Source organism: Tribolium madens, unplaced genomic scaffold (assembly GCF_015345945.1).
Source record: "Tribolium madens isolate multiple individuals breed KSU strain unplaced genomic scaffold, Tmad_KSU_1.1 Scaffold_19;HRSCAF=116;Tcas5.2_LG9, whole genome shotgun sequence".
Taxonomy (NCBI): domain Eukaryota; kingdom Metazoa; phylum Arthropoda; class Insecta; order Coleoptera; family Tenebrionidae; genus Tribolium; species Tribolium madens.
Window position 1 is genome coordinate 185,781 of NW_025400983.1, and position 14,981 is coordinate 200,761.

At 32.4% G+C, this 14,981-nt stretch overlaps 3 protein-coding genes across 5 annotated transcripts in view; 1 reads left to right on the plus strand and 2 right to left on the minus strand.

Moving 5' to 3' along the window:
* The window catches only part of LOC123015664 (neuropeptide F receptor), a 9,773-nt gene extending 2,606 nt beyond the window's left edge, over positions 1–7,167 (minus strand). The window contains exons 1-4 of one of the 2 annotated variants that reach the window (XM_044415536.1): positions 7,080–7,167; positions 3,124–3,329; positions 1,993–2,235; positions 1,313–1,570 (exon numbers count right to left, since the gene is read on the minus strand). In XM_044415536.1, coding sequence (XP_044271471.1) covers positions 1,313–1,570; positions 1,993–2,235; positions 3,124–3,306 — 684 coding nt within the window. In that variant the 5' untranslated portion in view covers positions 3,307–3,329; positions 7,080–7,167. Of the gene's footprint in view, positions 1–1,312; positions 1,571–1,992; positions 2,236–3,123; positions 3,915–7,079 lie in introns of those variants that run through there. The other variant, XM_044415537.1, reaches the window with a different exon arrangement.
* Positions 7,168–8,859: 1,692 nt separating this feature from the next.
* LOC123015681 lies at positions 8,860–10,961 on the minus strand. Its single transcript, XM_044415556.1, has 2 exons — positions 10,536–10,961; positions 8,860–9,478 (listed from the first exon to the last, which is right to left on the minus strand). Exons 1-2 carry the CDS (start codon positions 10,897–10,899, stop codon positions 9,147–9,149), a joined length of 696 nt encoding a protein of 231 aa, XP_044271491.1. The 5' UTR covers positions 10,900–10,961; the 3' UTR covers positions 8,860–9,146.
* A 3,265-nt stretch (positions 10,962–14,226) lies between these two features.
* Positions 14,227–14,981, plus strand: part of LOC123015689 (golgin subfamily A member 7) — a 1,957-nt gene continuing 1,202 nt past the window's right edge. For both annotated transcript variants that reach the window (XM_044415565.1, XM_044415566.1), the window contains exons 1-2: positions 14,227–14,460; positions 14,515–14,667. In XM_044415565.1, the coding sequence (XP_044271500.1) occupies positions 14,311–14,460; positions 14,515–14,667 (303 nt within the window). In that variant the 5' untranslated portion in view covers positions 14,227–14,310. The remainder of the gene's footprint in view (positions 14,461–14,514; positions 14,668–14,981) is intronic.

Sequence of the window (14,981 nt, forward strand, 5' to 3'; positions counted from 1 at the left end):
TAAAAAAAAACTTTATGCTGCTATAACAATTATTTAAATAAACTTTTTAGTTCACTTAGAAGAGAATTTAATACTGAAGAAAAAAAACTTTGGTTCAATTATATAAGTCGTTTAGTTTTTTAGTTATGACATCCACAAATTTAGAAAAATTGTGAAAATAAGAACTAGAGAAAACGCGTCTCAAAGTTTTCAATAAGAAAAAAAATCAATTTAAATATTGAAAATATGTATTGAAATATTAAAATATTAAATATTTAAAACTAGTCTCTGTCACTTTGTAAACACATTCTTATATGGATTTCAGCAATAAAAAAAATCGATTTTTGACATTTTAATTTAGGACACCCCCTTAATAACTCAAGTAAGTAATTAGTTACTGTAGGTAATAGGGAATTAACAATAATAGTAGGTGGTTGTGAATTACGTTACGTCTCATTCCATCGTTATGATATAATATACTATTTATTTTAAAGTTTCGATAAGTTTGATTTAAATTTGAAAAGAACAAAGTGCATTTTTTTACCGTTGTATCATGCAAAATCCTCTTGAAAGCACATCAATCATTATTAATTCACTTTAGACATGGCTAAAAGCAAAAAACACTCAAACCATGCAAATATGTAGCTGTTAACAGTGATGTAAAAATTAGTAGCATTTTTACTCGGTTCTAATCAGTCACAAAGGATTCCCCGAAACAGGATTATATCGTAAAGTGTGCATTATTATTGTTTTATTGGAGCATTCTCGAGGCTTAACGTATCAGAATAAATTCGTTGTATTAAATTCAGCAATTGGGGTGTACAGTATGCGATCGTTGCAAAAATCTATGGTATTGTTTGGAAACAAAAGCTTGGATGTTTGCCCGATCTGTGTTTACACGATCTTTGATAGTGCTTCTGTTTTATAACACGGCGAGATTTTATTACATTGCAAAAATTCGGTCGTTCCATTGCACAAGACTAGACGTTAATAATGTTATTGTTTCTTAAAAGTTATAACATTCCACGATATTTCGTAAAAATTCCAGACTGTAATTACACATTTGACCGGTGGTTGATTTATGTCGACAATATCGAACTAATGCAATTATTTCAGCGATAATTTAGCTCAAAAATGATTTGAATCGGGGTCAAGGATGCATGTTTAGCTTCCCAAAGCCCGGATTTATACAACAAGCCTATAACTCAGTGTTTGTGTGTAATTCTCACGTATCCTTTGAGGATATTTACGCCCCCATACGAGTCACGTATCGCCTTCCGAAACCTAATCTCGAAGCTGGTGTAACATTTAAATAAGACGACCTTGTACTTACCGAAACGGTAATGATGGGTACAATGTATTGGAAGATGAGGGAGAAGACGGAATAGTAAGCCCTTCCATGGTCAAACGGCCAATCTTCGATGCAAAAGTTGAGTTCGTCGATGCCCTTCCCAAGAGAGATATTGTGGGTGTTGAGCTGCTTCACTATGTACAAAGGAGTCGAAAGGAAAAGGGCTAAGAGCCATATAAGACCTAGGATGATTACGGCTCCAAAGAGCTGGAGGCTTTCTTTGGTCGGGTAGACGATTACCTTTGAATGGAACAAGTTGAATTCGTTTAAATAAATAAAGATTTGTATTCATTAATAAACATAACGTTAGAAGCTAAGGGAATAAACGCGAAAGCTTCTTAAAATGAAATTTCGATGTTTCGTTAAGCTCGGATTTAATTCTGTTATCCGGTCGTGTCTCCAAACAGAATTTATGACTGATCAACTTTCAAAAACAACAAATATTTCACTACATTGATCGGACAAAAGACAGACACCCAAAATACGTTCACACTAAGCCAATAAATTACCAAAAGTATGTATAATTTTCAACGTTGAAACATAAATAACGAAAACCGAATATAAATTTTAAACTCGCACTTTTTGCTGACGTTTATTCACCGCAAAAGTGTGCAATTTGCATTTTTTAAACGTTTTAATAATACGAAAATTCACTACTATACCTGATATCTATCCAGCGCGATGGCCGTAATCGAAATCGTCGATACAAAGATACTCGTTGCTTGTAAAGGTCCCACAATTTTGCAAATAAACACGTTATTTCCTAGCGGAAAATATTTCGTGATGATCTCCATCAAAGTCAAAGGCATGGTCACAGTACATAAGAGCAGATCAGAAACAGCCAAATTTAAAATAAACATATTTCGAGGAGTACGCATTGCTGGTTTGCGAATCACTGAAACTATCTGAAATAAGAAAAAACTTGCAAAATGATGAAAAGTCTTGCTTTGATGTCTACGCACAAGTTTTTGCATTAAAGAAAAGTTTATTTTCTACATAATAAACGGACTTGTTTATCGAAAATTTTTCCAGGCTTCTTGTAGGGGTTTAAAGGAAAACATTGGTGTCGCTTGTTGACGTTATTTTTTGCTTTTAATTGAATGCAGTATGTGAGTGGTTGATAAATATTAGGTGCGTGATAATGAACTGATACATAATTTCAAGCATTATTTCCGTTTTTAGTAAGATGAGTAACAGTAAAAATAAAAACCAACCACGTAATGTATTTTCTTCGGCAATCCGTGGATATACACAGAAACTTTTATGGTCTTCCATATGTATACTTTGTAGTTGCTCTAATTAAAGCTATACACAGTCAAATTCCCATTCAAATTTTACAGTTCTACTCTTCAGCAATGAATTTATTAGCCCACGCGGAGCTACAATTTCTATTCACTTTGTCATAACACTAAATCCGGACTAATTCCACACGAAACTACCAATAAATGTTTCCAACTTACCTGATTTATCCGTTAACCTAATCTTTGATCGGTCCAAATTAACTTTCTACGACTCGACAAAGCTTTCAATGCGAAATATGACTAATAAAAAAGTCGGAAGTGAGTTTTCGTGTCATCACTAGTGCTGAAAATCTAATTCCGAAAATTTACCCCAAACCGGTAAAATGTTAAACAACTAACATAACCCGTTATCACGAGCTTTTTCCTTAGCTGCGACGCAAATAAAGATATTTTACAAAGGTGAAACGTGTTTTCGTCCGCTATTTACCAACTGAACTTAATTAAAAGCTTATTTTTCGTCTATAAACAAAGCATTGTTATCTTGAAACTTACCACTAAAGTGTTCCCTAACGCTCCTAAGACAATAAGCACACTATACATTGCTATGAGGGCGGTACAAGCTGGTTCATCAACGGCTCTATTCCTTACATATCTGTCATAGAGTTGAGGATCAACTTTTCGACTCTCGTTCAAAAGGGACGAGATATTGTGAGGTATTGTGTGATTCGGATCCATTGATTCAACACAACATGGCACAACTGAAAAAATGAATGAAATTTTTTACACGCAAGGGATTTAGGAAAATTTCATTAGGTTTAATTAGAATGAATGAGTTTTTTTCACGAACAATGTTTTTATCCAATTTTGTTTTCTAAATAAGTGACGATGAAGATGTGGAGTTTTTCCCAGTTGTTGTTTAGTCTCAGCTTCCAACCCCAAAGCTATTAATAGTCTCGCTACCAAAAATATTTACTCGATCCCAGCGACAATTAATCACAAACCGACCCTCAAATTACGAAGTTAACCAAAATCACATTTGACAAACCCAAGTTTCGTCGCAAAATCCCTCAATCCGTTTCCATAAATTAAATCGTTTCTTTTATCCCACAATATTTTTTGAAAAGCCGATAAGCATCTCGCGCGATAAAAGCACCAACTAAGAGAATAGCCGGCTTGAAATGTCCCTAAAATGATATCACTCGAGCGATTTATCACCCCTTAAAAGGTTATTATGGCAATATTCCGTTTCATTTTTTCCGCGACATTTGCCGTGAAAGCTTTTTTTCATTCGGACAATTAATACGTTTTGGAAACCGCCCTCTAACCCTGTTTACGACTGGGCGTGGACAATTTGTGACCTTAAAAAATGCGAAATTTATTCGTAATCGCGACAAGTCGGAAAAAACATGTGATATATATATATATGTCGTCGGAAGTTTTCAGAGGAGGTAAATAAACCGGAGTTTGAATCAGAAAGAAAAAAATTCACTAGTCTTTTAATTCCCACAACTGAAAAAGAGAGAAAATTGGGTGAAGTAATGTCCTCATTTCTCGTACCAAGCGAAATATACTCGAGTTCGTCTCTGGTAAATTCGTATAAATGATCACCTGTATTTTCTTGTTATTCACCAAGAAAACAAATATGAGACGGGGTCTAGGATAACGTTTAAGTTAATTGAATAAATAATAAGGTTAAATTGAAAACATGTTTTCAAAACAGAAACGTTTATTTCCTTATTTGCTTCTAGTATTTGTATATATTATGCAACTGAGAACATAAATGCTTCACATTTTATTTGTTGAATTTTTTAATCTAAATCTGAGAGACGATCCAAAGAATTACTCTTCAAACTGAAATATTTCTTTGTGGTGGTTCTCCTCCAACGATTTTATTGAAATTCCAGATTTTAATCGTTCTTATGAAACTAAATCACTCAAGCTGAACAAAGAATTAGCTCGTTTAATTTTCCTGAAAATAAATAATTCATTCTAGTCCGTGATTATGCAAAAACTTGTGTCCACCCTTTTTCTGTAGCCGACACAAACTATCTGAAAATTGTTTAACGTCAAAGCCCATCATCATCTTCAGGTAAAAAGGATTATCGATGAAAGCTTTTATTATTATAGACTTATTAATGGAAGTTCGATGTTAAACAGTTTCAAGTGTATCGTTTCCCCTAAATTTACTGCTTGTATGATTTTCGACGGAAAAAGCCCGATTTTTATCAGCCAACTGTCATGTTGATAATTAAAATCGCTAAATGGACGCGAATGCAACCCGGAAATTGACAAATGTCGGACTGGCAGCACTTTAATTCGATTTTTCAAAAGGGTAAAAGTGGCTGCAGTGACACTTTAATTATGTTAAGCACAAAGGAACATGAAGAACTTGGATTAGGAGCAAGTTTAAGTCGAGTAAGTGACAAAAGCTTTAGTGCACCGCCACTGATAATAAATTAGCAAAGAGGAATTAAGACCCCGACAAGAATTCTAATAAATTGAGTCGAGCCAAAATTTGAAATTTTGTTATTTTCAACGAGGAGAATGCCGCCTCTTTAATTATGTTGAGGGGTGCAGAAAAAAAAAGAAGTTGTTTTGGGACTTAGGTGACAAAAAGTTTATTGCACCTCCTGGAATAATAAATTATCAACGAGGCCAAAACGAGCTTAATTTCCATAAAAGTCGCCCTAAACCGACAAAAACTCTCCCCGATCTATGTCATAATAAAAAATTCAAGAAACATTAAGCACATCTGAATAACCGAATGTTGTTGATCGTTATGCTCCACGAGACGAAAAGCTGCAAATCCACGAAAATCTAATCAAAATGTAAATCTACAGGATGTATCATCTAAAGAGGTCCAATTATGTAAATCTGAAAGACAACCGTTACGGGACCTAATCGTTCTATTTCTCAAATGGCTTTGCATTCATTTTCACGAATTCATAAATCCCCACCTGAAAAGAACTAATTTTAGATATAGAAGTTTGCCTCTTCTCTCATTAGTGCTCGTAAAATGACCACATTATTAATAATTCGCAAAATCGGATTATTTATCCAATTAACGATATTTATTTTTCTGATCGGGAACCGTTCCAATAAATACACCATTGCCAAAATATTACGGAAAAAAAACACAAAACAAAAGAAAATTCCTCGAAGCGCTTGTTTGTTTGACGCGTTTAAATAACTGTTCTGGTGGAAATAATTACAAAATTACGTAACATGAAGTTTGCTACTGACGTATTACTTACAAATCAAGATACATTCAAAAGTTTCGCTTCAGTTACACTTAATTTATGCCACGAGATGAAAGTTCATTTTTCCGGATCGATCCGGGATTTAATACATTTTTGGCCGGATTTCAAGCGAGAGATATCGGGATTTAATGTTTATGGTGGTGATTAGGGAGAACGAGAGAAAAATGGATATTGCGACTTCCGTCAGATGATACCCAACGATTAACTACTTTTTTAGGTTGCATTAGAAATAGACTTTAAACTGTTTTTACTTTTGCAACTCATTTCACATCTCAAAGATTAAAAAGTATATGTAAATGGGTTTGTGTTTCAACCCCTCTTACTTTTATCTCCATAACTCTTTTAAAAAGGATAATTACAAAGACAGAAAGCTTTGGGTAAACATCATGTATACATTATTTGCGTTAACTTTTATTTAGTTTAATTACTTTTTTGTAATTCTCTTGTTTCAATAAAAAATTAACCTTTGATATTAATTTTTTAATTTCTTCATGAAACGTTAAATTTGGAGAAAGCAATTTTCTAGGGTAAATACTTGCGTATTGCTTTTTTGTTTCTGTTTTGTGTTCTTTCGCAGTTAGATTATAATTTTACAACTCGTTTAACTCCAAGAAAAACACAAATCCTTCAAAAAATTATTTTTGTTTTAAATATAAAACAAATATGTATATCGACAAAGTTTGAATTGTTGGAGTTGATGTTTTCTCATATTTTCATTTCCTTCAACTCCTTTCAAAGAAGTAATTACAAACTTTGTAGGTACAGAAAGCATTGCTCTTTTTCATAATGTTGAATTACTTTTTTACTTTGTACTTGTTTTAATGAAAACGCAACATTCACGTTCAAAGAAATAATAAGAGGTGACTTTGTTATGTAGAAATAAACTTCACCAACAAAAATTGTAAACCAATGATCTTTCATACTAGTTCTTCAAAATCTAATAAACTATATTACCAAGAAGGTAAATATTTTGACAATTCTTTTTTTGACGAGACTTTTTAAAATTTTTACAAACTATTAAAATCACTTTGTGTAAAATAAAAAAAAATTATTACAAACTTTACCTTTAGCCCATTTTTTTAACTTAAAAATATTGAAATTGTGTTTAATTTCTTTCTAAAATTTTGCATAAGCCTTTCATTTTTATTCAAATTAATTACTCTGTAAAACTCCACCCCCACAAATACCAATTAGCAATTTGCTAAACTTGTAAAAAAAATCCCCATTCTGTATTTTTTCCATACGTACCGGTAAATAATTCACCTTCACCACCTCTCCACACACTCGTTGAAAACTTTGTAAAGTTTTGGCGCGTCTAAAATCTACGTGACGCCGCCACAAACACTGCGCCTTCTTCAGCGGGCTGTAGCTTTATAAGAGGCGGCGGCGGCGCATCCGCCCCCCTCCTGCACATGATACACTAATAAATAGCAAGTTTTATTGACATTTTTTCGTGTGTGTGTGATTTATTATGCCTGCTGGAGTTAGGTGTTGCTATTAAGCGATTGTTTGCTTTGTAGTCTGTGATAATTGATCGTGTCACAATTCGATGAGATATTTACCCAAATAAAAACTCATCAATCATCTTCGAGTGGACGAAATGGAGGCGGAGGCGGATGTCCTTACCTGATGGAATTTTTAACAATTTTCCAAGAGGAAATTTGTGGAAATTGGAGCGAAAGTCGGGAGATCGAAGGTGCGACATATGAAGCTCCCAGAAAATTTCATTTTGCAAAGTGAAGACAGAAAAACGGGTTTTGCAAAGTTTTCTTTTGTACATAAATAAATAATATCTTCGTAATAATGAAATCAGAGATTTGGATTTATCCAAAAAAATCAATTTCCACTTTCAGCTACCGATAACTTTGATTAGATAGTTTATACCGGATTTCAGTGTTATCAAATCGCATTTGTTGTCATTGATAAAACTTATGGAAGCCGAATCAGGGGCTACTTACCTAATCTTGAAGCGTGTCCTTTTCAATTATATGTTTCAAGACCTTCTCGGACTGAAACTTAATTATATGGAAGGTTTCAGCATACAGAATTGTTACAATTTTGTAATTAAATCAAAAACAAAATTTAATATTGGAAAGGATTGCAAAACCTTCGGACACTTTATCGATTGTTTATTTATGTTCAAAGGCATAGAAGAATGTATTTGAATTTTATAAATATCTCAATTCGTTTTTTTCTCAGTTCAATAAACAGACAGAATTTAATTAGAAAATAATTTCTCATCTCTAGTAACGTCCCAACTAATTTTCAATGTAATTGCAAGTGAAGGTAGAGCTTTATCTCAAAACTTTATCTACTACTCAAAAGACACTTATCATAAACTAAGAACTAAGATCGTCCCATATAACATTACGAGTAATTCAAACTGAAGAGATATAATTAACAGTTGCGAAATTACTTTGTTGAATAAATAAGCTTGTTTTCATTACATTCGCAATTAAATTTTTCAGGTAAATATGAACGAATTAAATAATTAATTTCTCGTGGCTTGAAGCGTCAACTTTAATTTTCTTCAAACGAAACCTTATTTTTTAATGCATTTCATAAAAATCCAAAAACTAAATTCATCCTCCCTCTAGAGCTCGTAAATCTCGACCCGAATATCCAAATCGAATGTATCAAGAGTGGAATTCTTCGCAGGGTTAGCTTAAGCCGGAATTTGGATTATGCTTTGAGCAGAATTCGAATTTTTATAATTTTCAAAGATTGGAAAACTAAATTAAACACCGTGTTAACTATATAATGAAAAACGACTTGTTTTCACGTCCTCTGAAATATTATTTACAATTTTTCATGAAAACAGATACTTATAAAGCTGGTAAACATCAATATTTCGACGTCGTAACTGCTATATTATTCCTGCAAGTTGAAGATAAAATTTCCATTAAAAAGAGGCTTGTCGGCGATCATCTCGTTTTAATTAGATGTTCCAAAAGGAGATTCCCATTTGTTCCTGAAACCTAAAATTAACATATGCAACCAGCGATACGCTAGAAAAACACCAGTCATCTAACCTACATATTGTAAAGATTTATTATTTTATATTCAGATAAGTTTACAATAAATTAAGTTAAACAATAAATAAGTGTTAGTATTATTCAGTCTTGTACTGTTTTTTATAAATAAATAAAAAGTTATGTCCGATTTGTCCATCCAATTATAATTTTTTTGTTACGGTAAAATTTCAATCTTCAACTTTTTCTTTTTGAGTGGTCCGTCTTTGGGATTAATAAATTACAGGACTAGTCATTGAAAAAAGTGGCAACCGTTAGTTCGCCTCCCATTTTTCATAATCCATTATAGAAATGAATACCTCTTCTTGTCCCAGAAATGTTTGTCGTCGCTCCCATATGACGAAATCGCGTACCCATCGTCATCGTGCTCATGGTCGTGGGTGTAATGGTCCTCATGGACGTTGTATGGTACCACATGGAACTGTTGTGCTTTACAATGGGCTTTAATCGATGCCACAACTGCCGGCAAGACGAAAGCCGCTACCAGAAGCATTTTCTTGATGAAGATAATCCCGGCCAAAGCCAAAGTTACCAAAATCTTGACTTTGAAAAGTTTGATCAAGATCAAGATAGGAAGGATGATTTGTTTCTTTTCTTTCTTCTTTCTACCGGATCCTGCAAATTGATAACTAGTCTAGATAACACCGTTATGTTTTTTTGGATTGAAATGTGGGTTAGCAAAGTGTAGAATTTAGAATTTTTGTTGCGTAATGAAGCGATCGGAGGATGTTTCAGGCCAAATTTTGAATGTGGAACAAATTTGTTTTGATGATTTTGAATAATAAACAGTGATGAAGCCTTATTATGTCTTTGGCTGTCTTCAAACTAAATTAATTAAATTGTCGACGAAACGTGCCGGGCTTCAAACGGTTTATTTATTTCTTTTAGGCTGCTTCTAAGATCTGTAATTACCTGCACAAAGACGTAATTGATTTGGTTTTAATTAAAATACTGACGTAGGAAAAATGACGGCTCCTTTAACTTGTTTTATTATAATGTAATCATTTCGGGTTATAAATAATAAAAATTAGGATAATAACTTGTCAAACAAATTACAGGTTTTTTAGTACACCGGTTTTTACATTCGAAAAAAAACTAGAAAACTGATAAAACCGTTAGAAAAAAATATTTCAGAATACTAGAACAACTGATGAACCCAAATTATATAAAATCTAAATTAAAAAAAAAAACTAATTCGTAAAGTAGTTATTTTAAGGGTCATTAAACTAAACAACAAAAAAAGTATAAACAAAAATTAAATCTTAATTGTTATTGTTCAACTTTTTTTAGTTTTGCAATTCTTGCCCAAAATTATGTTAACGAGTTCCCATCAGATAAATAAATTACCGGAAATATTGTTGTAATTTCGTGTCGATTCAATTTCTTTGACAGGTTTGAGATGCACTGTCGACCGGAATAATTCAACTCCTCCACACTTATCTCAAATAAAACAAAATGAAATAATTGCCTTGTATGTCTCATAAATATTCCGGAAATTCGAGCGAAAGCGGAAAATTACCCTCTCATACTCCAATTATCATATGCGTAAATTCCGTAATTAACATCTAGGCCAAGATTTACCACAAAATTAATCATTTTTTCTGTTTTCCAACGGTACAATTCGATAATTCACGTTCACCTCCTTTCGCACACTATCAAAGGTCATACTCACCGACTGTATCAACATCAACCACTTGCGATCCTTCAGGCAAATCCACCGCCAACCCTTGCTCTCGTACAAACTTCGCCACTCTTCGTTTCAAATACTTGAACAATTTCACCCCTTCGGTGTCGGTCTCCAGGTATCTCCCAGCATGGATAGCACTAACATTAGCACCAGGTATCGAAATAAGTTTCACTTCGCGTGTTAAACTCCACTCGTGAGGACGGTAGTCGTCGATGTATTTCACAAATTGGTATTTGGCACAGGAGGAAGATTTCGGGTTGGAGTAACACTGGCCTTGGACCTCGTCGACGTAGTCGTCACAAGACGCACCGCCGATGAGGAGGAGTAGAAGGAAAGGGAACCAATGCATGGTCAAGGCTAAATGGCGGAATTCACGACATGTAACTGCTTATATGAAGGATAATTGGAACGAAGAACTGGAGGGACTGAAGCTGCAAAACACGCCTCCAAGGAGTAGATTATAAAGTTTATATGATTATAATAAACAAGCTTGCTCAAATTATCAAATTACAAATACATAAAATTTAAGAAATGTATTTTGCAAGTATACAGTATGTTCCCGGATTAAGTTTACAAGAGGACAAAAAATTACCTTTGATTTTTAGCTTGACTTGACTTTTAAGGTTCTTTATCTACAGCTTTCAAAAATTAAGATTCTTTTAAATGCCAGAATTTTTTAATAAACTGTGAATTTTGCCAATTTCTATCAAGTTATTTCTTTATAATCAAAATTCTGAACTTAATAATACATTTTATAATAGCCACTCAAAAAGAACAAATTTTTACCGTTGATTTTACGCCAAAAAGCAAAGGAAATACTTTTTTTTTCTATAGCAGATGTTAAACTATTTCTTTAAAAACTCTTTTGAGTAGATAAAGTAACACTTTAACAGCAAGGGTTGTTTTTGCTTTATCTGAAACGAGCAATTCTGTAATCAAAACTTCATTATTCTGATGACTCAGTGGAAAGAAAAGTTAATTTTTTTCTTACTTTTGGACTTGTAATGATAATCTTTCTTTTCTTTTCAAGTTCCACTACATTGGCGATTTTATTTTTTTGACAACGATGTCACTTTGACAATTAATTAATTAATTGAATAATGATTGTTTTTATTAAAAATGACTGTTTTTTTAGAAACTGTTTTTTTGACTTGCCATTTATTAAAATTATGTTTTTTTACAAACATTTTTGTTATTTAACTGTCAAAACGACATCGTTGTCAAAAAAATAAAACGCTAATGTGGGATTTAAAACGCAGAGAAAAAATTACACTAGTTTACACGATTTTTATACCTTAAATTTCTTATAGATTTTGAGGCACTGAGTTAAAAAAAACTATTTAAAAAAGTCCACCACGTTACGTTTAAGAAATAGGTAATTAACAAAAATACAAAAACCGCCAAAAAACATATTAAAAGTGAGTTATTTTACTTGGTTTTATTATACTTTTTGGATCAGTTTTCTTTATAATAATCCAACAGTAATCTACTAACATATTTTCATCCCAAAAACCTTCGTGCCGATTTTTGAAAACCCTTCAGAACTTGATGAAAACGCTCGTCTTGTTTGTCACTCATGCTCCCTAAATTTTTAGAAAAAGAAGTCGAAATGCGAGTGAAATATTTTTAAGACGTATTTAGACCCATATAGTAAAAATTATGCAACAATTTGAATTTAAATAAATTTTAAATCGGAGGCATTTGTGCAGAAAGCAGGAAAATTATCGTCTATAACAAAAAAAGTGTGACGTGATAGAAAAACTTAACAATTATTTTTGTTTAATTAAAGGTAAGTTAACATAAAAATAATAATTCGATTAAAAGTCGTATTGTTTGTAAACTATAGTGTTATTAGTTATTACAAGCTCAAAACCAAGAGAAAAATTAAATTTTCTTTCCACTGATTGAAAATAATAAACTTTTAAAATTACAGACTTACTGGTTTCAGGTGAAGCAAAAAAGGTTTTTCTTTTGCAGTGTTAGCGTAAAATAAAAAATATTAGTTATTATTATTAGTATGGCATTAAATTTACCACTTTGGGTATTTTGCTTTGTTTAGAAGTAATAAAAATAAATATAAAAAACGGAAGAAACTAGCTATTTGTTAATAAAATTAAAAGTAAATCACAAAAGTTTTGTTGAGGTAATGAAATACATGGGCATGCATTTTTTCTCTAAAATTTGCTTATTGTCATTTTGCAAATTATTGTAATCACCATTTAATCTAATTTAAATCTATACTCTGAAGAAATTTTCAGAAAAAGACCGTTTTGAATAAATAAAAAATACAACTAAACACAAAAATGATATAACAAAGTCTTTAACTTTAACTGTTACAATAACTTTGAAAAGTGTATTATTTATTAAAACACTCAAATTAAAACAAAAACTCTAATCATTTTCTTAAATGTTGTTAGAATTAATTTTAATTAATTACTGGACACTTTCACGGGTTTAAATATAGATTAATTGTAGGAAATAAGTCCATACCGCTGAGCTTTCGCCGGATTTCAAATCAATTTTGTTGTTTTTCGCCTCTTTATGACCACATTATTTAACCAAAGAGAATCAATAAGTCTAAAATGCAATTGTTGTTATTGTCCTACTGTACGACATTTGCACTATCATCAGACACATTAGACGCCCTAGTTTCATGCAATTTGATAAGTCGTAGTAATTTTTTGTGGTCGATTAAATATTCTCACGAGAAGAGATACAATTTCATGTCATACGACACATTAAATATTTTTCTGGAACGCAAAAAATCACTTTTGATTAACTAGAAATGGTAATTACGAACGCCGCCGACTCGTCTAGCTTTTCACAAATTATTAGGCGACAGGGCTGTGATTTGTGCCAATTCTTGTAGTTGTGGTCGATATAGTTTCGGTTCACTTAGTTAGAGATTTTTCTAATCGATTATTAGTGACCGCACAGGCCGCAGGTTCAATTACTAGTTTGGAAGAAGTAGAAAAAAATGTTTCATGTCCCACTTTAGAAAGAAAAATAAATTTTATATAAATTCAAAGAAAAACAATCAATGTTCTACTTTACTGTAATAAAATTTGTCGTAGGCTGATTAATTATTTTTGTTCTTTGCTTTTAATGACTTGCGAGCTATTTAGGTCAAGCAAAACCGATTGATTTTGAAAGAATTTATTTCGATTCTATCTTCATCAGGTGGGACATTCTGCTAATAAAATAACCGACACGCAACCTTTTAATCGATACAAATCTTTTTGTGTATTGTATAAAATTTCTGATATTTGAAGATAAAGTCATAAATTTCGTTCTAGTATCGGTGAACGCAGATATTTCACCGGAACGACATTTTGGGAGCACACTATCGCTCGATATATGGCCAAATGGGACAAAAGCAATCTATAATTACTAAGACGGGATGTGAAATTTACTGAAACTTAATTAGAAGCGAAGTATCTTTAAATTATCTCGAAAACAAGTAAACGTTTCACATCGCCCTAAAAAACAACACACAAGATGTGAGATAAAAATCTCCATATTTTACAATACTGTTAGGTACAAGATTTTTACTTCCTGGAGCCAAACAAATTTACATTTCATAAACTTAAATAGAACAAAAACTGTTTAATTCAAATTTAGCGCCTTGGCTGGTGCTGTCATTCGTCGCATGTTGGTCAACCTGTTGAAATGACAGCTAAAATGGAGGTGTGTTGATATTGGTATAATTTGATCTCGTCTTTTGCATTTTCTTTTTCTTATAATAACTAATTAAGTCACGATGAGTAATCACCACAATAACGGCTCAAGAGCTGGCGAGACGGAACAAATGGCGCCGTCTCAGTGTCTAAAAGTTTTCATCCAAAGAGATTATAGTGAAGGAACTGTTGTGAAATTCCAGACTAGATTTCCACAGGAATTAGATGGCAGAGTAAGATCGGTTTTAATTATAGTGAAAGCATTCGCAAATTTCGGTTTATTTCAGTTGGAAAGGCAGGCTTTTGAAGCCACCATCAATAGACTGAATGGCTATTTCGCAGAGGCTGAAAGCGCCACTTGCTCCACCTACTGTGAGGGCTGTCTAGCATGTCTCACTGCCTATTTAATTTATATTTGTAAGGAAACTCATTATGAAAAGGTTAGTATACGAAAAAAATCCAAACAATGAGCGTTACTCATTTGTTTCTGGTGCTATTGATTCCGTTATGTTGGTATGACACAATTTTTTTGACGTTATTATGTATACAGAGTGTTTAATTTGTGATGTTGGAATCTCAAGGGCAAGTAAGTTTGTTATTTTATTTATATAGTATCTGAAATAACCCAAATTTGTGTTTACGAATGATATGAATGACCTTAGAAAGATCCACAGCTTACCTTGTTTTTTTTTATCAAAAAATCTAATCAAATATTATTAATATTTAATATTATTAATAAATTATTAATTATTAT